At 42.0% G+C, this 25,205-nt stretch overlaps 1 protein-coding gene across 7 annotated transcripts in view; it reads right to left on the reverse strand.

Annotated features, from left to right (window-relative positions):
- DIP2A (DIP2 acetate--CoA ligase A) overlaps positions 1 to 25,205 on the reverse strand; it is a 119,034-nt gene that overhangs the window by 69,488 nt on the left and 24,341 nt on the right. For all 7 annotated transcript variants that reach the window (XM_060640683.3, XM_060640681.3, XM_060640687.3 and 4 more), the window contains 4 exons: positions 14,204 to 14,275; positions 9,849 to 9,968; positions 2,207 to 2,326; positions 644 to 874 (listed from right to left, as the gene is read on the reverse strand). In XM_060640683.3, coding sequence (XP_060496666.2) covers positions 644 to 874; positions 2,207 to 2,326; positions 9,849 to 9,968; positions 14,204 to 14,275 — 543 coding nt within the window. The remainder of the gene's footprint in view (positions 1 to 643; positions 875 to 2,206; positions 2,327 to 9,848; positions 9,969 to 14,203; positions 14,276 to 25,205) is intronic.

Raw genomic sequence — 25,205 nt, forward strand, 5'->3', positions numbered from 1 at the left:
CTGCGACAATACTGACGGCACCACGTGAGGAATATACTGTTGTTAAGGTATGAGCTGCGCATGCCAGCTCACATCCAACCAACCATGCTAATGTTGTTGTCTAGAAAACAGGGTTTCAAATGAGGAAAGGTCTGCAATTGTTCCTTTCTAAGATTTATGTAATTGAAAGACTTGGATGACTTAGAAAAGATCTACACATCTGTATGATTTAGCTTTGCCTGACCTCCCTTTTCAGGTTGAGGGGCTAACTTGGTATGTGGAGGAAGAAAGGCCAGACCATGATTGCAGCCCCAGGCCCCTGCCCCAGAGGCAACTGACGGCTCCACAGCTGTGCACACAAGGCAAAGCGCAAAGGCAGAGACAATGTAGTGGCAGCGGGCTAAGGGTGGCTATCAGGAACAAGTATAAGGACCATCCACCCTACACCTGCCAAAAGGTGGAGACATGACGTCAAGAAACACCGCCACCTCTGTGACCTGTGGGGAAGCCAACGCACCACAGGGTCTGGGATCACCAAACCACAGAAGCATCAAGAGCTACTTTTGTTACCAAAAAGACATTTCCAGATGAAAAAGAGAAGGTGGGTCTTGATGGGCGCAGGGGCACCCCTGTCCTGGAGGGGCCGCGGCAGCTCGTTACTGACCTATGTGGGCGTGGGCCACGGGGCCTGTGAGCGTGGCGGCGGAGGCACCGGGAGCAGCGGCGGGTCTCCCTCCCGGGTGAGATGAGGTGGAGGATGCAGAGGATGAGGTGGACGAGCCCTGAATGACCCGGTCGAGCCAGGGCTCGACGTTGGAATGGCTCTGGAGCGGAGTGGAGGTAAGTCGCCCGGGTCGCCGTAAAGAGCCCTCATCTTCTGAGGCAGACGACGTGTCTGTGGTTAAAATAATGACGACAGGCATAATGTAGGGATGAGTCGGGGAGGGGGGTGGAGTCCCCACACTGGCACCTGAGTCTCCCAGGCCAGCACGTGGCAAGCTCCGCTATGCCCTGCACCTGCACCGCTATGCCCTGCCTGGCCAAGGGGTCATCTCAGCCCTCGTTTGCCCGACTGTAAGATCCAAGGAGCCCTACCTGGGAAACTGGTTTCTCGACCCCAGCTTCCCCCAGAGGACTGTCCGGGGGCACCGCACGCTGGGAGTGGCTTCAGCTCATTCCTTGGTGGGGCTCCCAAATATCAAAGAAGACCCCAAGTGTCGAGTGCCCATCTGAGTGAACACCCCACACAACCTTCACACATGGCCCAGGTCAGTGCAGTGGTGATGGGGCCTCACTCCGTCCATCTGCACCCTCTTAGGGGCAGCGACAATGAGCTCTGGAAAGAATTCCTTCCCCAACACACCTGCTTCACTCAATAAAACTAACTGCTCATAAAGGTTCTATCAGGTCACCTCAGCTGTGCGTTTTATTATGGTTACACAACTATTAAAAAGTTTTTAAAAATTGGCTATTATCTATAATTATATTTGGTAGAAACATGTGACAGCTATTTCTAGAATTCTTTTTCAACAATATGAACTTTTTCTTTTCTGTAGAAAGGAAGTGTTACCAAAACCACTAAATTATCCTATATCTCTGGTGTGTTTGGTTTTCACCATGTCATCAAACCAAAAACTCATGTTGCCAGTTTCACGACTTAAATAACAACAGAGGTGGCAGAAGGCGCCACACAACTGCCCACACCTGGTGCAGTTTAGTGCCACTGCTGCTGAAGAGAAACTCCAGGTGAAAGTTTTCATTTCTAATGGTAATGACAACAAAACAATAATAGAAGAAATGTTTTAAATCCTCCGAATTGTCCTATACTCTCCCATTTAAGGCCTGGTAATGATATAGTAAATAATCATTAATAAGATGAAAATAATTTTACAATTCTTAAATCAGGGAACTTTAGTATTCTAGTAAGTGTTTATTTTAGGTTCCCCTCTTTACTTAAAGGCACAAATAGCATCTTAGTAAAAGAATTAAAATACACCCAAAAGTCCTATAGAAAACAAGTACCAATTTGGGTACAAGCCATACTGTGTAGACCACAGATTTTCAGTAAGGAATGTTGCACACATGCAAACGTTTTTAATCTCCAGTTTTTCCAAATCTTTACTGCATACAGGTCAGGAGGATACTCCAACTCAAGGGGAAAGGAAGGTGATGACACCAGGGCTGTGTCACAGCTACAGAAGCCATTCCCAACACGGTCTATCAATACCTGGAGGTGTGTACGTCTCCACCGATGAGTGGACAAGAACCGAACGTCTTTTTGAAGGCATAGGCATCTTCCTCTCCTTGTATTTGGCCAAAGCTGCTTGCACCGCTTCAGTGTGAACATCTGTGTAAAACAAGAGCAGTAAAGACACTTTCTACAAGATTGCTTATGAAGTGACAAAATTAAGCTTCATATTCTTATTTGTTTCCACTGAGTGTGAAAGAGACACATAAGCCTGGCCTATAACATCAGTCCTAGATTCCTTTAAATGTTCCTTTATTTGTAGATTTGGACCCACATAAATATTTTTGTAGTTATAAATCAAAACTATATAAAAAAAGAAATGCCCTAATTAAAAACACAATGAAACAAACCTAAACGCGTCTCCAGTTGTTGGCCTCAACTATTACAAGGGACTTCAAAGCAGTTAGACTGTTTAGCCTGTTCCTCTAGAGCTAGCTACTAAGCAGCAACACATGAGAAATATCAACTCCTTCTGCAATCACACTGTGAGGCTATTGGCCCTGGGAACCAAGACACTCATGAGGAAGAAGATCCAAACACAGAGAAGCAGTGAGGTAGTTCTGCAGTCGTGAATCTGAATGGAAATGTGGCATTTTGTCTTTAACGATAATGCTGCAGAGTGTCTAATAAAAATGTCTAGAAACAGTGCCAGCCCATTAGCAATGAGTAACCCTTGCCCCCAGAATGTGGCCTTCAAATACCATGTTCCCTCAAGGACGCTGAGACACGGCAGAGTGTAGGGCAGGGGCAGGAAATGCACAGATGAGCCTGAAGCATCTTGTTGCAACAGCCGGTGGGGACTTGGTCAAATAGCTCAGGTGGCCATGGAGCCAATCTAAAGATGTTCCCAATGGCTAAGGATGGAACATTTTGAACATCAACAAGGATAAATGCTAGAATACACAATACCAAATACAACACTAAAAAAACAAAAACAAAAAACCCAGAAAGGAAGCCAAAAAATTTTTTTTTAATTTTTAAATGTTTATTTTTGAGAGAGAGAGACAGAGAGAGAGAGGCAGACAGAGTGCAAGCAGGGGAGGAGCAGAGAGAGAGGAAGGGAGATACAGAATCTGAAGCAGGCTCCAGGCTCTGAGCTGTCAGCACATAGCCCAAAGCGACGCTTGAATTCACACACCGTGAGATCATGACCCGAGCCGAAGTTGGACACTCAACCGACTGAGCCACCCAGGTGCCCCTCAAGAGGAAGCAAAATTAATCACCTGCCACTGGAGGATGCCAGCGACCCAACTCATTATTCTGAGGAGTAAATAAATGGAAAGAATTGGGTATTTATCCTGGCTCTCCTGTACCATGTAGCAAGCAAGGTGGAGTTTCTCTTTATGGAAGTACTCCAACCTCTGGGTGGAGGATGACAGAACCAGTTTCCCCATGCTGTGACCTCATGACTGCATGGATCTGGGAACTGGGTATCAATGGCCACCAGCATCCCAGGGAAGAGAATCAGGCATGCTGTCCTCCTGGTGGGAGAACACAGCACCATCTCTGAAGTCTTAGGGACAACTGAAAATCTAACCCGACCCTCAGGGAGCCTCGGAGGTGAGGACTCCACCACATAGGAGCTGCCAGACACACGGCAGTTTTTCCACAGACTGGAGGGAGGGGAAACACAAGTTAAGGAAGACTGAAAACACTATCCACCATTTGTGAAATGTACATCTTATTCGGATCCTGGGTTCAAACAGTTTCTAAAAAACCATGGGCATCTGGCTGGCTCAGTTGGTGGAGTGTGTGACTCTTGATGTTGGGGTTGAGTTCAGGCCCCACATCGGGCATAGAGCTTACTTAAAAATTTTTTATATAAAAATAAAAAATTTAAAAAAGCCATATGAACATTTGGATATTTGATATTAAGGAATTATTGTTATTTTGTGACAATGGTTTTTATCTTAAGAGACACAAGGACACGATCCTTTCCAGAGACAGACCAAGAATATAATGACATCTAAAAGAAATAAACGTAATCTCTGAGATTTGCTTCAAAATCATGCGGGAAGGGAGGAAGTGGATGAGGTGTGGATAAATGAATCAAGACTGAACATGGCTGGGGCTGTGCCTCTGACAATGAGTCCAGGGGGCTATTACACTAGAAAGTACACTTTTGTACATGTTTGTATTTTTCTCCAAAAAAATATTTTTAAAATGTTTAAAAATCTTACAGTGAAATGGCCCATAGGGTGCTAATCAGGAAAGATAAAAAATTTGCACCTACATGTATTAAAATAAAATTTAAACATCAGAGGTGCCTCGGTGGCTCAGTTGGCTAAGTATCTAACTCTTGATTTCGGCCCAGATCATGATCCCAGGGTTGTGGGATCAAGCCCCATGTCAAGCTCTGCACGGGGTGTGGAGCCTGCTTGAAATTCTCACCCCCGTGTCTCTCTCTCTGCCCCTACCTCGCTCACTCACTTGCACTCTCTCTAAACAAAAATTAAAAATTAAAAGAAATTTACAAACATCAAAGACAAGACAATTCTGTAAGTTTCTGGGGAAAAAGAGTAAATCATCTTAGAAGGATCAAGAGATAGACTCATATTACTCAACAGTGACCACTGGGTACAAGAAGGCAACATGGTATTGAAGAAAAATGTGTTGAGCCTAGAATTTTATACTTAGCCAAATTATCATTTATTTTTTTTTTTTAATTTTGTTAATGTTTACTTATTTCTGAGAAAGAGAGAGAGAGAGAGACAAAGTGCGAGCGGGGGAGGAGCAGAGAGAGAGAGGGAGACACAGAATTAGAAGCAGGCTCCAGGCTCTGAGCTGTGAGCATAGAGCCCGACGCGGGGCTCGAACTCACAGACCGTGAGATCATAACCTGAGCCAAAGTCAGACACTCAACCAACTGAGACACCCAGGCTATCATTTAAACATAAGTCTAATAAAAATATTCCCAGACATACAAAGGTGCTTGAGAGAGACAAATCCAGGAGTCCCTGCAACAGATATGGCAGTGACTATGAGCACACACTTTAAACTCTATTGTAGTCTTAGAAACAAACACAATCACAAGCACAGATAAAACAACACAGAACTAAAAATCTACACAATATCGGCACAACAGGGGTCTAAGCCTAATAATCTAAGAAGCTCAACAAACCCCAAGAAACATAAAACTACATAAGCCGAGCCACCGCATAATCAAATCACTCAAAACCAGCAACAGAAAAATCTTAAAAGGGCCAGAGGAAAAGAAGTCACAGTACAGACAAAGGAACAACAATAAGGAACAAAACTTGGAGGAAGAACACTATTGATTTCAACAATTACTATTAAGCTATAATCATCGAGAGCAGGGTTTTGCCATAAAAGTAGACGACTACATCAACAGAACAGAAGAGAGTCCAGAAACAGGATCACACGTGAACGTGCAGCTGCTTCTGGACAGGGGAACAAAGGCAGTGTCTTCTTGACAAATGGTGGGAGCAACCAGATGTGCATATGCAGAAAAAATGAGCTGTGATCCATACCTTGAACTAATACTAAAATTAACTAAAATATTAAAACATAAAAGTAGAAAACTTCTAGAAGAAAACAGAGGTGACAATCTTTGTGACCTTGGGTGAGGCAAAGACTTCTTAGATACAAAAACAAAAGCCCTATCCATTAAAAAAAAAAGCTGATAAGTTGTATTTCATTAAAATTAAAAACTTCTGGAAACATCCGGCTAGCTCAGGCAGTGTAGTGTGCGACACTGGATCTCAGGGTTGTGGGTTCAAGCCCTATGTTGGGCACAGAGATTACTTAAAATCTTAAAAAAAAAAAAAATTAAAACCTAAAATGAACTACTGGGACCTCATCAAAATAAAAGGCCTCTGCACAGCAAAGGAAACAATCACCAAAACTAAAAGGCAACCGAAAGAATGGGAGAAGATATTTGTAAATGACATATCAGTTAAAAGTTTAGTTTCGAAAATCTGTTAAGAACTTATCAAACTCAACACTCAGGAAATGAATAATCCAGTGAAGAAATGGGCAAAAGACATGAATAGACACTTTTCCGAAGAAGACATCCAGAGGGCTAACAGACACATGAAAAAATGCTCCACATCACTCATCATCAGAGAAATACAAGTCAAAACCACAATGAGATACCACATCACACCTGTCAGAATGGCTACCATTAACTCTAGCAACAAGAGATGTTGGCGAGGATGTTTGCACTGCTGGTGGGAATGTAAACTGGTGCAGCCACTCTGGAAAACAGTATGGAGGTTCCTCAAAAAATTAAAAATACAACTACCCTACGACCCAGCAATTGCACTACTGGGTATTTATCCAAGGGATACAGGTATGCTGTTTTGAAGGGACACATGCACCCCAATGTTTATAGCAGCACTATCAACAATAGCCAAAGAATGGAAAGAGCCCAGATGTCCATCGATGGATGAACGGATAAAGAATACACACACACACACACACACACACACACACACACACACACACACACACAATGGAGTATTACTCGGCAGTCAAAATAAAATCTTGCCATTTGCAACTATGTGGGTGGAACCGGAGGGTACTATGCTAAGTGAAATGAGTCAGTCAGAGAAAGACAAAAATCATACGACTTCACTCATATGAGGTCTTTAAGAGACAAAACAGATGAACATAAGGGAAGAGAAAAATAATAGAAAAACAGGGAGGGGGACCATTTGCAACTATGTGGATGGAACTGGAGGGTACTATGCTAAGTGAAATGAGTCAGTCAGAGAAAGACAAATATCATATGACTTCACTCATATGAGGCATTTAAGATACTAAACAGATGAATGTAAGGGAAGGGAAGCAAAAATAGTATAAAAACAGGGAGGGGGAGAAAACAGAAGAGACTCATAAATATGGAGAACAAACTGAGGGTTGCTGGAGGGCTTGTGGGAGGGAGGATGGGCTAAATGGGTAAGGGGCACTAAGGAATCTACTCCTGAAATCTTTGATGCACTATATGCTCACTAATTTGGTTGTAAATTAAACAATAAATAAATTAAATAAATAAATAAAACTCAGAAAAAAAAGAAAATGGGAAATTTTTTAAAGATTAAAAACTTCTGTTCTTCAAAAGCCACTTGAAGAGAATGCAAAGACAAGACAAAGCCTTGGATAAAATATTAGCAATGATAAAGGTCTTATATTCAGAAAATAAAGAATTAGAACTGGAATTAGAACTAGAATATACAGTTTATTAACATCAGTCACATGGAAACAGGGAGCAGAGGATGGGGGAGCAGGGAAATAAGGAAGACAGGGAAAGGAAGGGGGCCTTTACTGCAACCCGATTCACGGAGCGCATGCATGCCTGTGCAAGTATCTGTATACACATGCAGGTATCTGTGTGCGAGTATCTGCATGCATGTGTGGGTATCTATTTGCGTGTGAGTATCTGTAGGGTGTACATGCAGGTATCTGTGTGCATGTGCAAGTATCTGCACGCATGTGCAAGTATCTGTGTGCATATGCAAGTATGTGTGCAAGTATCTGCATGTGAATATCTGTGTGCATGTGCAGATATCTGCGTGCAGGTGCCTGCATGTGCATGTCACTATCCACATGCACGTGCAAGTATCTGCATGTGCGTGTGACTATCTGCATGCATGTGCGAGTATCTGCATACACTTATCTGTGTGCACCTGCAAGTATCTTCATGCTGGTATGTGAGTGCACGTGCAAGTATCTGTGTGCACATGTGGGTATCTGCATGTGTGTACAAGTATCTGTGCATGAGTATCTGCACAAGCAGGTATCTGTGTGTGTGTGCAAACATCTGTGAGTATCCGCATGTATGTGCATGTATCTGCATGCGTGCGCAAGTATCTGTATGTACATATGTGTATCTACATGTGCATGCAAGTATCTGTGTGCAGGCACCTGCATGCACATGTGACGATCTGTGTGCGTGTATCTGCATGTGTGTGCAAGTATCTGCATACAGGTGCCTGTGTGTGCGTGAGTATCTGTGTGTGTGTATTTGTGAGTGCATGTGTGTGCAAGTGTGTGCACTCAGGGCTGAAGGCAATGGTGCTCAGTGAGATGCTGACTGGTTGTCTCAGGATTCAGAGTCCAAGTGATTTTACTTTTTCCTTAAACCTGATTATTATATTGCATATCACATGTATTGTTTATATTATCAGAAAATATTAACAGTGTGACAAAGTTTTTTAAATGTACATTAAATTAGTAAGAAATTTATCAAAAATTTCTCAAGTCACTTCATCACACTCCCACGTTAACATAATATTTTTTTATAATTTTTTTAAATGTTTATTTATTTTTGAGACAGAGAGAGACAGAGCATGAACAGGGGAGGGGCAGAGAGAGAGGGAGATCCAGAACCCGAAGCAAGCTCCAGGCTCTGAGCTGTCAACACAGAGCCCGACATGGGGCTCGAACTCACAAACCGTGAGATCACGACCTGAGCTGAAGTCAGACGCTTAACTGAGCCACCCAGGTGCCCCAACATAATATTTAAAATCTTAATATTTTTCTTAGATATTCTTAAAACGGGGGCGATTTCTTTATCTCTGTTGAAAGTTTTATTAAAAAATAAAAAAGGGGCACCTGGGTGGCGCAGTCGGTTAAGCGTCCGACTTCAGCCAGGTCACGATCTCGCGGTCCGTGAGTTTGAGCCCCGCGTCGGGCTCTGGGCTGATGGCTCGGAGCCTGGAGCCTGTTTCCGATTCTGTGTCTCCCTCTCTCTCTGCCCCTCCCCCCTTCATGCTCTGTCTCTCTCTGTCCCAAAAATAAATAAAAAACGTTGAAAAAAAAAAAATTAAAAAAAATAAAAAAATAAAAAATAAAAAATAAAAAAATAAAAAGGCTTACCAAAAGAGCTTAAATGGAAAGGAAATATACAATCACACAATGGGTGTAAACAGGTGAAGCAAAGTGCCCAAAACTTACCGACATGTAACCTACAACTGAAAACATTAATTTTTTCAATGAGTGATCTGATAATTCAAATAAAATATCATAGACAAATTTAAATATTCATAAAAATACTGACAGAGTGGCAGAAATCTAGTTAGAAGAAAATCTCCAAAATTAGAAAAAGAAAAAAAAAATTAAAAACACCTACAGTAAAAGCCGCTCCCTAATGTACAAAAATTACTAATACCGACCAGCCCTAAGCTCGAGGTAGAAAAATGGACCAAAACGTTTAAAGAAATTATACTAATCGGGGCGGGGGGGAGCGGGGAGGACATTTCTCCAGAGATTTTAGAGCACCTATCTTGCAGGTTACATTAAGAGATACTGCGGCTGGGGGCGCCTGGGTAGCTCAGTCTGTTGGGCGTCAGACTTCGGCTCAGGTCATGATCTCGTGGTCTGCGAGATCCTGCTTGGGATCTGTGTCTCCCTCTCTCTCTGCCCCTCCCCCTCATTCTCTCTCTCTCTCTCTCTCTGTCAAAAATAAACATTAAAAAAAAAATTTAAAGAGATACTGTGGTTGTGTGAAGGTTAATTTTTCTCTTGAAAAATATCATGATGTGGTGAATCATCATTCAAGTGAAAATAATTTCTTCAGCAGAGCAAAGAACATTTACAGCAAAGAACAAAGGACTGAAAGCCGGTCCACTCGTTGACGCCTGCCCCCTCTGGTCCCTACCTGACCGGAAGCGCTCGTCCCGTGAGTTGGTAGGCCGTGGCTTCTGCTGTTTGGGCGCTGCAGCTGTGGTTTGTGAGGGACCTGGGATCCTATTCTCGGCTTGTAGGGATGGATCTACTCCTGCAACACAATTTTGTAGGAATATCTTGTGTAAACAATTTGCTTCTCTGGTGATGGAAAAATCCATTTAAAACAGCACATATGTCTCCTATGTCACTACATAGCATGCACCTTACCAGAAACAACAATCTGAGCACATGCACCCTGTGGTGGCCCCTGAAGTCCAGAGGCCCTGTATCTGGAGGTCAGGGACAGAACCATGAATGTCCACTTCTGGCTCTCTCTCCCAAAAGTGCCCAGCCTTCCCTGCCTCACTGTCCACCATCCCCAAAAAGGGTGACCATCACACATCATCCCCGAGACCATCAGCACAACACACGCAGCCACTTAGGGCAGATTCTCTTGGGAAGGTCCTTTAAAAGAATGTTTCTGCATCATAAACATTTCCTGAATCTGCAAAGGCCTGTGTGTCACTTTTCCTGGCACTATCCATGATGTCAACCAACTCAGTAAGAAACATCCCACTAAGCAGTCACTGGGGCATCACCAGTCGCCCTTGGACACAGGCAGAAACGTGGGACAGTGGAGAAGTGAGGGGTGCACGTAATAGTGAGTGTCAGGGAGCACGAGGTACAGAAACCTCAGGCACTGATGACCTCAGCCTGTGACGCCTGCTCGCTGTCTCCAAACCCAACACCTGGGCGACGTGCTACACTGCTGCCAGGTCCACAGCCCCTGACCACACAGGTCCTGAGGACACAGTATGGGGAGTAAAGGGACGGGGCCCAAGTACACAAGGTCATGAAACAGAATCCATGGTGTTGTTTGAGCTCTAATTGGCTGATATTTGAGAACAGCACAAAGCAAAGCCTTCTGTCATGCTTCATCAAAGTAGTAAGTTTAGATTTATTCTCTAGCTCAAGACGTCTCATAAAAATAGCCAGCAGGCATTCCAGCCCTGTGGACTCCTCCAACCCTTATCACCTCCTGAAAAGAAGCCATTTGTCCCTGCCTCCAACCCACGGCTGGACACAGTGTGGCAGAGCAACTCTGCGTGACCTGGAGATTTGCTGAGACAACACACCACGAGGACACGTGCAAGGACAGCAGGGAACATGGTGGCTTGGGACTCAGCACCACCACCAGGCCAAACTGTAGATGTGTGGGCAGAATAGACGTCACCACTGCTGCTCAGGTGCTACATTTTGGAGTGGCTAGTTACACAGAGCTAGACGATGGGACGACTCCTTCTGGAAGTCAGTGTTTAAGCTCTTCAAAATCTGAGCATATACAAACACATACACACGTAGGATAATACTGGTCAGCACTGTGACTGGCATTTTGTTCTTGTGACGATAAAATTACTCTCAAGTTCGTAATGGAGAATACACAGAGCCTTGTGCATTATGGATTACAAACAGGCATGTCGCAAAGTCATATACATGCATATGGACATCCTTATGCTTGCATTCCAAAATACGGGTGTTTTATTCTTTGAGATAGATTCATTTATTCCACAAAGATACAAGCCCAATGTGAAATGATCACACGAAAAAGCAGTACATTTTTAATTTTTACAGGTACCAAGAAATAATTTTCTAAAAAAGTTACAGCAATATACATGCCCATAAGCAATGCACGAAAGTGCTATTTCCTCACATCCTTTTCAGCCCTGGGTGCTAAAAATGTTTTTTTAGAATTTTGCCAATCTCATAGGAGGAAAATGGTTTGCTTTAATTTGCACTTCCACACCTGTTAGTGGGGTGAACATAATTTAATGTTTACTGCCCATCCACAATTCCTCTTCCTTGAATTTCTATTCATTTCATCCAGCTAACAAGTTCTCGAAGAAAACCTGCAGGAGGCCCTGCTCTGCTGGGGACACGACCCTGGCCTGTGCACACACCTGAGAGCAGGGGCCCTGAGAGCAGCTGGTGGCAGCTCAGCCATTCTGAAATATTTTCATTTCTAGGGAACCAAACATACCCACTTTCTTTTCCTTTCTAACTTCCAGGTCTCCTATCTTATAAACACCATTCAGAAGTCACTCAAATATTCTCCTGAATGTTATAGTATTTTATAATCACAAACATACTTAGAGATTTTATCCTTCTCAAGTTCCTGTTGGCTGATGGTGGAGAGGAAGAACCCAGCCCCGTACAGGGCCGGTCCCCACCGTAAGGTGCAGCCTCCTCCCCGCGCTCCCTGCAGCACTTCCAGACCGCCCACCCTTCCGCTCACTGGCTCTTCTGCCCCAAACACCCAACACCCTCTTGCAGTGACTGTATGTGCACACAGTCCGTTTACCACCCTGAAGGCCAGTCCTTTCTCACTAGGGTTCTTTTTCAACGATGTATTACCTACTCTCAGAACTTTTCTCCTTCAAATGGGTTATTATTTCCAATCCCAGGTTTGGAAATGTTAACAATCAGCCAGCGGTATTCAGACTGGACTACATAATGTTCACAGATTAGTTTGCAAACTGACATTTTAGGATACTAACTTTTTCTATTTAGGAAATTAGTATCTTTCTTCATATTTTAGGGTCTTGGCTATTTCTTTCAAATGGATTTTACGATCCTAATATAGGTTCTGTGGCTTTCTTGCTAAATGTATTAATAAGCATTTGACAGTTTATTGCCATTACAAATGTAAATTTTTTCATTAAAATATTGCCAGATAAAAGCTATTGATTCTTGCACATCTGTCTTCTATCAGACCAAAAACTCTTACTAACTCTAACGGGTAAGTAAGCAGTCACCTGTGTTTCCAAGGAACAAAATAATACCACCTCTAAGTGCAGATGACTGTCTCCAATATTCATCCTGCCTGTTCTCCTGTCACACTGCAGTGGCAGTGGCCACCAGAGCAGAGTGGCATCAGAACGGGCATGGTGAGTAATGCTTTCTCACCCTGCTTGGGCTGGGGATGCTACAGTTGTGTCACCTAGTCTGACAGTTGCTGGTGACGTTTGTCACATGGGCTTAAAGACACTTTTAACGGTTCCCTTCAATTCCAGTTTTATTCAGAGTTTGCTTTTCTTTTGTTTTGGATTAATGCAAGTCAGTACATAATGAGCCTCCTCGTCCTCTTTTTATTGTTGATTTATTTTAAAATATATCATGCTGACATAGACAGTATAAAGGATGTGTTCAGTTTACAAATTATCACACAGGAGAAAACCGACGTGAAAACTGCCCTAGGAAGGAAATAAACACTCGAGCGCCTTCGGAGCCCCTGCATAACCACCTCACACCACGATGACATGGGGGGCTGACTTCGGTGCAAACCACTCCCTTGTCTTTACCAACTACACAAGAGTTCCTCAACAGTGCGGTCTGGCGTGTTTTTTCAAGTTATACTGCCTGTATCCCTTCGTGATTGTTTCCTTCACTCCCCATCGTGTTTATGAGATTCATCCTTGCTGCCGCGTGTCAGTCTTCAAGCTTTCCACTGGGTGGACTCTGCCAACGGACATGTGAGTTCTTGGCACTTCAGGGATGTAAGAAACATTCTTGTGCACAGAGAGAGGACAAGGTGCAAATGTCTGTCCAAAGCACGTGTGCACCCAAAGGACAGCTGCTGGTCACCTCTGCCCCTCGTCAGCTATACCAGCTGTCCACACCCCACTGCTTAAATCCCCTCCAACAACCCAAGGTAGGTTATGGCTCTAATCCACATTTCTCTGATTACTGCTGAGGTTAAACATTTTTTGTCTGCTTGTTGGCTAGTAGGGTTTCTGCTTACAACATAGTGGTTCAAGTCTTCAGCCCCATTTTTCTAGTGGGCTTTTTTTTTTTTTTTTTAATTTTTTTTTTAACATTTATTTATTTTTGAGACAGAGAGAGACAGAGCATGAACAGGGGAGGGGCAGAGAGAGAGGGAGACACAGAATCTGAAACAGGCTCCAGGCTCTGAGCTGTCAGCACAGAGCCTGATGCGGGGCTCGAACTCACAGACCGTGAGATCATGACCTGAGCCGAAGTCGGGCGCTTAACCGACCAAGCCACCCAGGCGCCCCTAGTGGGCTTTTTTTTTTTAAATCATGTTGGGGGTCTTTCTTGCTATTTAAGCTTAATTAATTACAATTAAATTAAAAATTCAGTCTCTCGGTTACACTAGCCATATTTCAAGTGCTCAACAGCCATACATGGCTAATGGTTACAGAACATTGCCATTATCACAAAAAGTTAATAAATAGGAAATATACCAATGTTAAACTCTAAAATCAATTTTTAAGTCAAGTTTGGTGAGAAAAATGACGGTTAGAAAACAGTTGAGTGTGTTGACTTTACCTTGAATAAGCGGGATATAGCGTGCAAGCAGTTTTGCCCGTTTCTTTTCATACCCTTTTTGAGTGATGTCACCTAAAACGACAGTGGAAAAAGACAATTACATCTCCTCCAGAGTTCCAAAATTTTTGGATTAAAAATTAATTCATAACGGAGAACCTTGAAACACTAATGCATTGTATGATGCGTCCATACAATGGAATACTAGCAGTAAAAAGGAACAAACCATTGACATATACAACAACCTCGATAGAGTTCACACGAACATTGGAAAGAAGCCAGGCTCAAAGGGCTATATGCTGAATTATTCCATTTGTATGACAGTCTGGAAAAGATAAAACTATAGGGACAGAGAAGACAGTGGCTGCCAGGACATGGGCATGAGAAAACGGCTGAGTACAATGGGGAACGAGGGAATCTGGGGTTTCATGACACTGCTCTGTTGCGATGGTGATGGAGGCCCATGACAGCACATGCTGGTCAAAACCTGCTAGAACTGCACACCGGAAGAGAGACTTTTATTGTAGGTCAATAATACTTTAATGTTTAAAAACTGCATTTGGTATTCCCTAGGAGCCTGTCAGAAATGCAGACTTTAAAAAAATTTAATAAAAAATTTAAAAATAAAAATTTTTACAGTTTAAAAAAAAAAAGAAAGAAAGAAAGAAAAGTAGCCTCCTGGGCCACACTATCGAACATGAGCCCGCATTTTACCAAGATCCCGAAGCGGCTCCTGTGCAGGTTCATGCTGTGGAAGAGCTGGTCTCAGGCCAAAGCACACCTCTGAGCAACGACTCAGGCACAGGCGTGGCTGTTCTGACAAATCACCAAAAGAAGAACAACCTAAAAATGAATTAAACCACCAGGAACAAGACAGGAAGTGTGTCTTCATGGAAACCCTTCTCGATCTATGTGCACGTTCGGTTTCCTAGAGAGAACTTGGCATGCCCAAAGTGAATGTGTCACGCTTTAGAGATTTTATTTAGACCAGAAACGTACATTACAATTTCCACTGGTAGCTTGTTTGGACAGACTTTCTTCAATGGAAAGTTTTAATGTTTTGTAACCGCTCCTCACTCTCCCAGCCCCTGTCCCGATCAGACAAGCATGGGGGCAGGCTGTGGAAATCAGGAGACATGAGCGGCTATCACTGAGGGATGCTTTACCAAGTATTTTCTGTATATGAACTCTTCAGAGAGAGAGAGTCAGGGAGGGGCAGAGAGAAGGAGAAAGGATCCGAAGCAGGCTCTGCATTGACAGCAGAGAGCCCGGACGCTTGACCGACTGAGCCACCAGGCTATATGAACTCTTGACCGCAGAATTTGTTGTGTCAAAATACCCAACAACACTGAATGTGTCACATCTAAGTTAAGACTCACTGAGAGTCTCGGCATTAATACACCATCCTACAGAAGACGATTCTGGGGTCAGGGAAGCACCAGGCCAGGTTACCTCAATTTCCCAGCAGGTCGGGCACTGCTTTAACCACAGCTCATTCAGTCCAGTCCTCCTGGCGAGCCCGTCTTGTTTATCTCTTCTGCGCTTTATTTATCCCTCTGTCCCCACCTTATTCCCCCCGCCACCCCTACAGAAAACTAGCCTTAATTTGAATTTGTTCTGCAGAATGTATACTAGTTTGTGTCCTTGTATTTTTACTTTACCTAAATGGCATTATATTGCAAATCTCACTCTGCCTATTTTTTCCCCTGCTAAGCACTCCATTTTTAACATGAGTCAATCCACGATGCAGTGAGCATGCCTAATCCCCTGCAAATTGCCATGGCCCATGGGGGTGCATTGTCCTTGTCCTACCCACTCACTGGACACTCACAGACCCCAATGTGGGCCAGGATATGATTGTACAATTCAGCTTATTAATTTTTAATTTATGAACAACTTAAAAGTGCATGTATTTTTTATAGAAGTATCTACTAAAAAATGTTTCCTCTGAAATATATGAAAATATGTAATTAAGACAAACTTAAATGAAAACTAAATATTGTTACACTAAACTAAAACTGATAAATCCCTATTTAAAAGCAGAGCATTTGATTTTCCAGGATATTTAAAAATTAAGTATTCATTTCCTAGAAAGGGCTCCTTCTTAGGTCCCCATTTCAAAGGAACATTTACACGGTAAAGGTGTCAAAGAGCATTCAGAAATTAAACGTTAACTCCCTGCTTCATGCCTGTGATATTACAAAAGCAGTCTCGTGTTTTTTAGTGAACCAGTTGAACACAACCAGCTACATATTTTCATGTGTAACCAGTTACCATACTTCACCCATCCAACTTAGACACTAACCCAACACGCCACTGAATGCAACACTTCTACCCACACAAAGAGCAAGGTAGAATTCCAAAACAGAATGCAGATACAAAACTAATAAGCTACTAAAAAAGAGACTCAAATAGAAGTTTTCGGAACCCAAGTTCAGTAAACACTAAAGAGACAAACAGCAGAGCCAAACCCCCCACCTAGCTGCACGAAACTGGGGTAACACTGATCCGACAGCTGAAGGCAATCTCAGTCAGACTAATGCTCGCCCCTGGGTGAGCACCCCAGCACCTGGGGGACTTGGGGAAAATGCCAGGACCCATCCTTCTCTTGTGGTCTGTGGGCTGGTAGCTGTTCTTACCAGCCCTCCAGGAAGGGGTATGATACTGAGCCAGAGCTCAGGTTGACCTCCATTGCTGCAAACCAAAGTCACTTAAGATTACAAATGCAAAATCTCAAATGATACCTTCAAGTCCCAACCACAGTTGTTTTTTTTTTAATGTTTATTTATTTATTTTGAGAGAAAGAGAGAGAGAGAGAGACCGAGCAGGGAGAGAGGGAGACAGAGAATCCCAAGTAGGCTCCACACTGTCAGCACAGAGCCCGATGTGGGGCTTGAACCCACAAACTGTGAGATCAGGACCCGAGCCGAAATCAAGAGTTGGATGCTTAACCGACTGAGCCACCCAGACACTTCTCCAACCACACTCTCTAAAAGCCTATTCTCAAAATCATTCAACAATTCCTTAAGGTCACAGCAACAAGGATAGGCAATGCACATTACATATAACAGCAAATAATGGGAGACAAATTAATCTTTCATCAAAAGGAAAGAAAGAAAGAAAGAAAGAAAGAAAGAAAGAAAGAAAGAAAGAAAAGAGAAGAAAGAATTAAATATACTGCCATAAATCATCACTGCAGAATACTGTTGGTCCTAAAAAAATGCCTTGGTATTTGGAAGGTAAGGGATGGGTATCACTTAACATAGATTCATGATATCCTATTAAGTAAAAGCAGCAAGTTGAAAAACTATATACATAAAGAATGATCTAATTCTGGGAATTAAAACTATGCATGTGTCCAGGTGTGTACATTTTCCTCCAGGAAATATCTGGAGGGATGCCCAATTATTAATAGTGATTCATTTATTTAGCTTGGGGTGGGTATGAGGAATATTTTGTTTTTTACTTCATATACTTTTGAACTCTTTACATTTTTTAGCACAATAGTTATAATTAAGAATATATGGAAAATAGTTTGATAATGTACTATGGTTATATAAGATGTTATTGCAGGAAACTGAATGAATTCTATGTACTATTTCCATAACTTGTGAGACTAAAATTATCTCAAAATAAAAAGTTAAAAATACATGGGAGAGACTATATAAAATTGGTCTTATTTCTTTTTCAAGTGACAAAATTTCTCAGTGAAACCATCTGGGCATGCAGATTTACTTTCCAGAAGGTTGTTTCCCCCCCCCCCCCCCCCGCCCCTTCTTTTATTTTGCTTAATTAAAGCTTTATATATTTCTTAAAGCAGTTTCAAGTTCACAGCAAAATTGGGGGCAAGATAGAGTTCCTATCTAGAGTATCCTATCCTAGACCCCCTGCCCTGACACATGCACAGCACCCCTCCCCACATTCTGAACATCTTCCATCCGGGTAGTACATGGTTTCAACTGATGAACTATATGGATACGTAATAATCACCCAAAGTCCACAGTTTAGTTATGGTTCACTCTTGGTGTACGTTCTGTGGGTTTGGACAAATGTATAATAATATATATCCATCATTATGATGTCCTAGAGTATTTTCACTGCTCTAAAAATCCTCTGTGTTCTGCTATTCATCCCTTCCCCCACCCCTCAGCCCCAGGCAACCACTGATCCTTCTACTGTCTCCACAGTTTTCTGGAATGTCATATAGTTTTAATCATACAGTAACCTTACATATTGACTTCATTTAGTAATATGCATTTAAGTTTCTTCCATGTCTTTTCTTGGCTTGACAGCTCATTTCTTTTGTTGAATAATATTCCATTGGGTGGATGAACAGTTTATTTACCTGTTTACCTACTGAAGGGCATCCCGGTTGCTTCCAAATTTTGGAAATTATGAATAAACCTTCTGCAAACAACTGGGTGCAGGTTTTTGTATGGACATGTTTTCATTTCCTTTGGGTAAATATCAAAGAATGCGATTACTGGGTCGTATGGTAAGAGCATGTTTAGTCTTGTAAGAAACCACCAAACTGTCTTCCAAGGTGGTTGCATCGCTCTGTTTTCCCACCAGCAGTGAATGAGCGTTCCTGTTGCTCCACAGAGCCTGTGTTGTGTTGCTCCACATCCTTGCGATTAGTGTTGTCAGTATTCTAAATTGTGGCCATTCTCATAGGTAGGTAGTGGTATCTCATTATAGTTTGAATTGGCACTTCCCAGATGACATATGAATGTGGAGCATCTTTTCATATGCTTATTTCCCATCTCTATGTCGTCTCTGGTGAGGGGTCTGTTAAGGTCTTTGGACCATTTTTCAATCAGATTGTTTGTTTCCTTACTGTTGAGTTTGAAGAATTCTTTGTATATTTTGGGTAACAGTCCTTTATCAGATGTGTTTTTTGTAAACGATGGCCTGTCTTCCCTTCTTAACCCCGGCTTTTGCAGAGCAGTTTTTAATTTTAACAGAGTGTATCTTTTCAATTATTTATTTCATGGATTGTGCCTTCGGTGTCATATCCAAAAAGTCATCACCATACCCAAGTTCACCTAGTGTTTCTCCTATCTTCTATCAACTAGTTTTACAGTTCTGCATTTTTACATTTAGGCATGAAATCTATTTTCAGTTAACTTTTGTGAGGGGTGCAAGGTTCATTTTCTTTGCTTATGGATGTCCAGTTGTTCTAGCACCATTTGTTGGAAAGACCATCTTTGCTCCACTGTACGGACTTTGCTCTTCTGTCAAAGATTAATTACCTATATTTATATGGGCCTATTTCTGGCTTCTCTGTTCTCCATTGAGAACAGAATTTGTCTAATCTGTTGTCAACACCACACTGTCTTGATCACTGTAGCTTTACAGTGAGTCCCGAAGTCAGATAGTGTCAGTCTTCCAACTTTGTTCATCTCCTCCATGTGTTGGCTATTCTGGGTCTTTTGTGGCTATTGACAAACTGGTTCTAAAGTTTGTAAGAAGAGACAAACTTGCTGGTATTCTTTTTAATTTTTTTTTTTTTTTTTGAGACAGACAGAGAGAGAGAGAGAGAGAGAGAGAACGCAGGGGAAGGGCAAAGAGAAAGGGAGAGGATCTGAAGTGGGTTCTGTGTTGACAGCAGAGATCTTGATGTGGGGCTTGAACTCATGAACTGTGAGATCATGACCTGAGTTGAAGTCAGATGCTAAACGGACTGAGCCAACCAGATGCCCCATAAACTGATATTTGGAGATTACATTCAATCTATTGATCAACTTGGGAAGAACTGACATCTTAACAATATTGTCTTCCTGTCCGTGAACACAGAATATCTCTCCACTTATTTAGTTCTTCTTTATCAGTGTTTTGTAGTTTTCTTCACATAGATTTTATACATATTTTGTTTTATACTTAAGTATTTGATTTGGGGGGTGCTCATGTAAATAGTATTGGGGGGGGGGTTTGCCTTGTTTTTTTCATGTTTATTTATTTTTGAGAGGGTGGGGAAGGGCAGAGAGAGAGGGAGACATAGAATCTGAAGCAGGCTCCAGGCTCCATCCGAGCTGTCAGCACAGAGCCCAACACAGGGCTCAAACCCACAAACCCTCAGATCATGACCTGAGCTGAAGATGGATGCTTAACCAACTGAATGAGTCACCCAGACACCCCTTATTTTTAAATTCCACTTGTTCCGTGATGGTATATAGGAAAGTCATGGACTTTCCACATACTGACCTTGTATCATGAACCTGGCTACAACTGTCTATTAGTTCCAGGGGTTTTTTTGGTGGGGGGGGGGGGGGTGGGAGGCTTGTTAATCCTTTTGGATTTTTTTTTTTTTAATTTCCCCCTTAAAAAAATTTTTTTAAGATATTAAATAATCTCTACACCCAGAAGGTGGGGCTGGAACTCACAGCCCTGAAGTCAGGAGTTGCATGCTCCACTGACTGAGCCAACCAGGAACCCCTCCATGTTATACATAGACAACCATGTTATCTATGAACAAAGACCATTTTATTTTTTCCTTCCCAAACTGTATACCTTTTATTTCCTTTTCTCATCGCATTAGCTAGAACTTACACTACAATGTCAAAAAGGGAATGGTGAGGGAAGTCATCCTTGCCTTAGGTCTGTTCTTACAGGGAAAGCTTCGAGCTCCTCCCCATTAAGTATGATGTTAGCTGTGTGTGTGTGTGTGTGTGTGTGTGTGTGTGTGTGTGTGTGTGTGTGTGTTTTAAGTTTTTAAAGTTTATTTATTTGAGAGAGAGAGAGAGAGAGAGAGAGAGAGAGAGAGAGAGAGAACATGAGCAGGGGAAGGGTAGAGAGAAGGAAAGAGAGAATCCCAAGCAGGCTCTGTACTGTCAGTGCAGAGCCTGACACAGGGCTCCAATTCACCATGAACCATGAGATCATGACTTGAACCGAAATCAAGAGTTGGACACTTAAGCGACTGAGCCACCCGGGCACCCAGCTGTGGTTTTTTTTTTTTTTATAGATATTGTGCTTTATCAAGTTGAGGAAGTCCCCCTCTATCCCCAGTTTACTCAGTTTTTATCTTGAGTAAGTGCTGGGTTTTGCCAATTGCTTTTGCTGCATCTTTGTACATATTGTGAAATGAACACAATAAACTCTAGTCAGCCATCACCACCGAGTTACGATTTTTTTCTTGTGAGGAGAACTTTTAAGATCTTCTCTCTTAGAAACTTCCAAATATCACCATGTGATTTTCTTTCTTTAGCCTGTTGCTGTGATGAACTCCATTAATTGATTTTCAAATGTTGAACCAGCCTTGCAGACTTGGTATAAATCCTGCTTGGTCATAGTATATAATTCTTTTTATACATTGTTGGATTCAATTTGCTAATATTTTGAGGACTTTTGCATCTATGTTCATGAAAGATATTGGTCTGTAGTTTTATCTTGTAATGTCTTTGTCTGGTTTTGGTATTAGGGTAATGTAGGCCTCATAGAATTAAGTATTCCCTCTGCTTCCATTCTATGAAACAGACTTCAAAGAATGGCTCTTATCTCTTCCTTAAGTGTTTGGTAGAATTCCCCAATGAACCCATCTGGGCCCAGTGCTTTCTATCTTGAAAGGCGATAATTTTTTTATTATTATTATTTTTTAATTTACATCCAAGTTAGTTAGCATATAGTGCAATAATTATTTCAGGAGTAGAATCCAGAAAGGTGATTAATTACTGATTCAATTTATTTTTTAAATAGTTTTCTTTAATGTTTATTTTTGAGAGAGAGAGAGAGAGAGAGAGCACGAGCAGGGGAGAGGCAGAGAGAGAGAGAGGGAGGCATGCAATGTGAAGGCTCCAGGCTCTGAGCTGTCAGCACAGAGCCTGACACGGGGCTCAAACCCAAGATCGTGACCTGAGCCGAGGTTGGACACTTAACCCACTGAGCCACTCAGGCAACCCTGATTCAATTTCTTTATTAGATATAGGCCTATTCAGACCGTCTATTTCTTCTTGTGTGAGTTTGGCAAACTGTATCTTTCAAGGAGTTGGTCCTTCTCATCTAGGTTATCAAATTCAGGGGAACAGAGTTCTTCCTAGTATTCCTTTATTATCCTTTTTTTTTTTTTAATGTTTTTAATGCTTATTTATTTTTAAGAGGGGGTGAGAGAGACAGAGCATGAGAAGGGGAGGGGCAGAGAGAGAGGGAGACACAGAATCCAAAGCAGGCTCCAGGCTCCAAGCTGTCAGCACAGAGCCCGATGTAGGGCTAGAACTCAGGAACTGTGAGATCATGACCCGAGCCGAAGTTGGACGCTCAACCAACTGAGCCACCGAGGTGCCCCACTTTATTATCCTTTTAATATTCAAAGGATCAGTATGATTTTCCTTTCATTTCTGACATTAGTAATTTGTGTCCTTTTTAAAAATTTTTTTGAAGTTTATTTATTTTGAGAGACGGAGACAGTACGAGCAGGGGAGGGGTAGAGAGAGATGGAGACAGAGAATCCCAAGCAGGCTCCACACCACCAGCACAGAGCTCAATGCAGGACTCAAACCCACAAAACCATGAGATCATGACCTGAGCTGAAACCAACAGTTGGATGCTTAACCAACTGAGCCACCGAAGCACCCCATGTGTCCTCTCTTTTGTAATTAGTCTAGCTAAAGACCTATTAATTTCACTGATTTACAAAGAACCAGCTTTTCCATTGACTTCTGGGGTTTGGTTCATTTATTTCTGCTCTAATTATCTCTTTCATTCTATTTAGTTTTGCTTTAATTTGCTCTTCCTTTTATAGTTTCCTAAGAAGGAAACTTGGGTTATTGATTTTTTAAACTGAGATATAATTGACACATAACATCATATTAAAGCTTCAGGTGTACAACATGATTTGATATTTGTATATATTGTGAAATGAACACAACTCTAGTCAGTCATCATGACAGATTTATCATTTTTTTCTTGTGAGGAAAACTTTTAAGATCTGTTTTCTTAGCAGCGTCCAAATACCACCAGTCTGTTCTCTGTTATCTATGAGCTCTGGTTTGTTTTGTTTTGTTAGATTCCACATATAAACGATATATATAGGGACCCCTGGGTGGCTCAGTCAGTTAAGCATCTGACTCTTGATCTAGGCTCAGGTCATGATCTCACAGTTCATGGATTGGAGCCCGCCCCCACCATGTTGGGCTCTGTGCTGACAGTATAGAGCCTGTTTGGGATTCTCTCTGTCTCTCTGCTCCTTCCCCCCCACCAAATAAATAAACTTTAAAAAATAATATATTTGTGTGTGTGTGTGTGTATTCAATGTATATGTTTCCCTTTAAACACTGCTTTTGCTGCATCCCACAAATTTTGATAAGTTGTATTTTTATTTTCATTTAGTTCAAAATATTTTAGAATTTCTCTTGAATTTCTCTTTTGACCTGTGCTATTTAGAAGTATGTTGTTTAATCTCTACACTTTTTTAAAAAAGTGTATTTATTTATTTTGAGAGAGACAGAGACAGTGTGAGGGAAGGGGCAGAGAGAGAGGGAGAGAAAGAATCCCAAGCAGGCTCTGCGCTGCCAGCACAGAGCCCAAGGTGGGGCTTGAACTCACAAAACCGTGAGATCATGAACTGAGCTGAAACCAAGAGTCAGACGCTTAACCGACTGAGTCACCCAGGTGCACATAATTTGAGTTCTCTTTGTTATTGATTTCTAATTTAATTCTGTTGTGGCTTGAGAGCAACACTATGATTTCTATTCTTTTAAATCTGTGAAGATGTGTTTTATGGCCCAGAATGTGGTCTACCTTGGTGAATGCTTCATGTGGGCTTGAAAAGAAACTGTATTCTGCTGTTGTTGGATGAAACAGTCTACAGATATCCGTTATCCAGCAGATAGATGATATTGTTTGAATTCAAGTGTGTCTTTACTGATTTTGTTTGCTGGATCTGTCCTTTTCTGACAGAGGGGTGTTGAAGTCTCCAGCTATGATAGTGGATTCATCTATTTTTCTTTGCAATTCTATTCATTTTTTGCCTCACAGAGTTCGATGTCCATTGTGAGGTATATACACATGAAAAACTGTCATGTTTTTAATGGAGAAAACCATTAATGACCCCTTTATCATTATGTAATCCCACTTTCCCTAATAACTTTCCTTGCTTTAAAGGTTCTGATAATACCTCAGCAGGTTAGGCTTTGGTTAACTGGTTTCCCCCTGAAGGCAGACTTTGTTGTGAACAAAGTGCTTAAGAGTATTTCAAACCGACCCTTCCCCACCCCCACCCCCGGCTCCCCAACGCTCCCCACTCCCTTCCCCTGCCAAAAGCCTGAAGGGATTTTTCTCCCGTATTTACTGTGGGAAACTGGTCAAGCTCCTGGAGGTAAATTTTGCAATGCTGTGTGGACTCCCTTATGAATGAGTCTCCCTGGAGATTTTAACTCTCAGAGTTGTCCACACCAGGCCTCCAGCACTGGTTCCCATGATGGCTTCTGATCACTAAGGCTCTGCTCTGGGGAGCTGGCGACCTGTATTCACCTGTCTCTCCAATCTTGGAAGCTGTGGTTCGCCTGTATCTTCCCCTTTCTTACAGATCCAAGAAAAGCTGCAGATTTTTCAATCTGTTCAGCTTTTTACTTGTCAAGATTGAATGGCAACTTTCAGGCTTCTTACATATGAAGAAACCAGAGGGTTTTTAACTTATGAATTCAATTTGTTATAGGACTAGTCAGGTTATTTGTCTCCTTTTGGATAAGTTTTGGTCAGTAGTCTGTGATTTTCAGGAAATTGTACACTTCATCTAAGTTGTTGAATGTGTGTAGGGCTGCTAATAGGATTCCTTTATTATCCCTTTAATGTCTGTGGGATCTATGGTAATATCCTCCCCTTTCATTCTTGATACAGGTAATTTGTGTCTTGTCTATTCTTGGAGGTTTATCAATTTTATCATCTTTTTTTAAAAAAAAATTTTTTTTAACATTTATTTATTTTTGAGACAGAGACAGACACAGCATGAACGGGGGAGGGGCAGAGAGAGAGGGAGACACAGAATCGGAAGCAGGCTCCAGGCTCTGAG

This window comes from Panthera onca, chromosome C2 (assembly GCF_046562875.1).
Source record: "Panthera onca isolate mPanOnc1 chromosome C2, mPanOnc1 haplotype 2, whole genome shotgun sequence".
Classification (NCBI taxonomy): Eukaryota; Metazoa; Chordata; class Mammalia; order Carnivora; family Felidae; genus Panthera; species Panthera onca.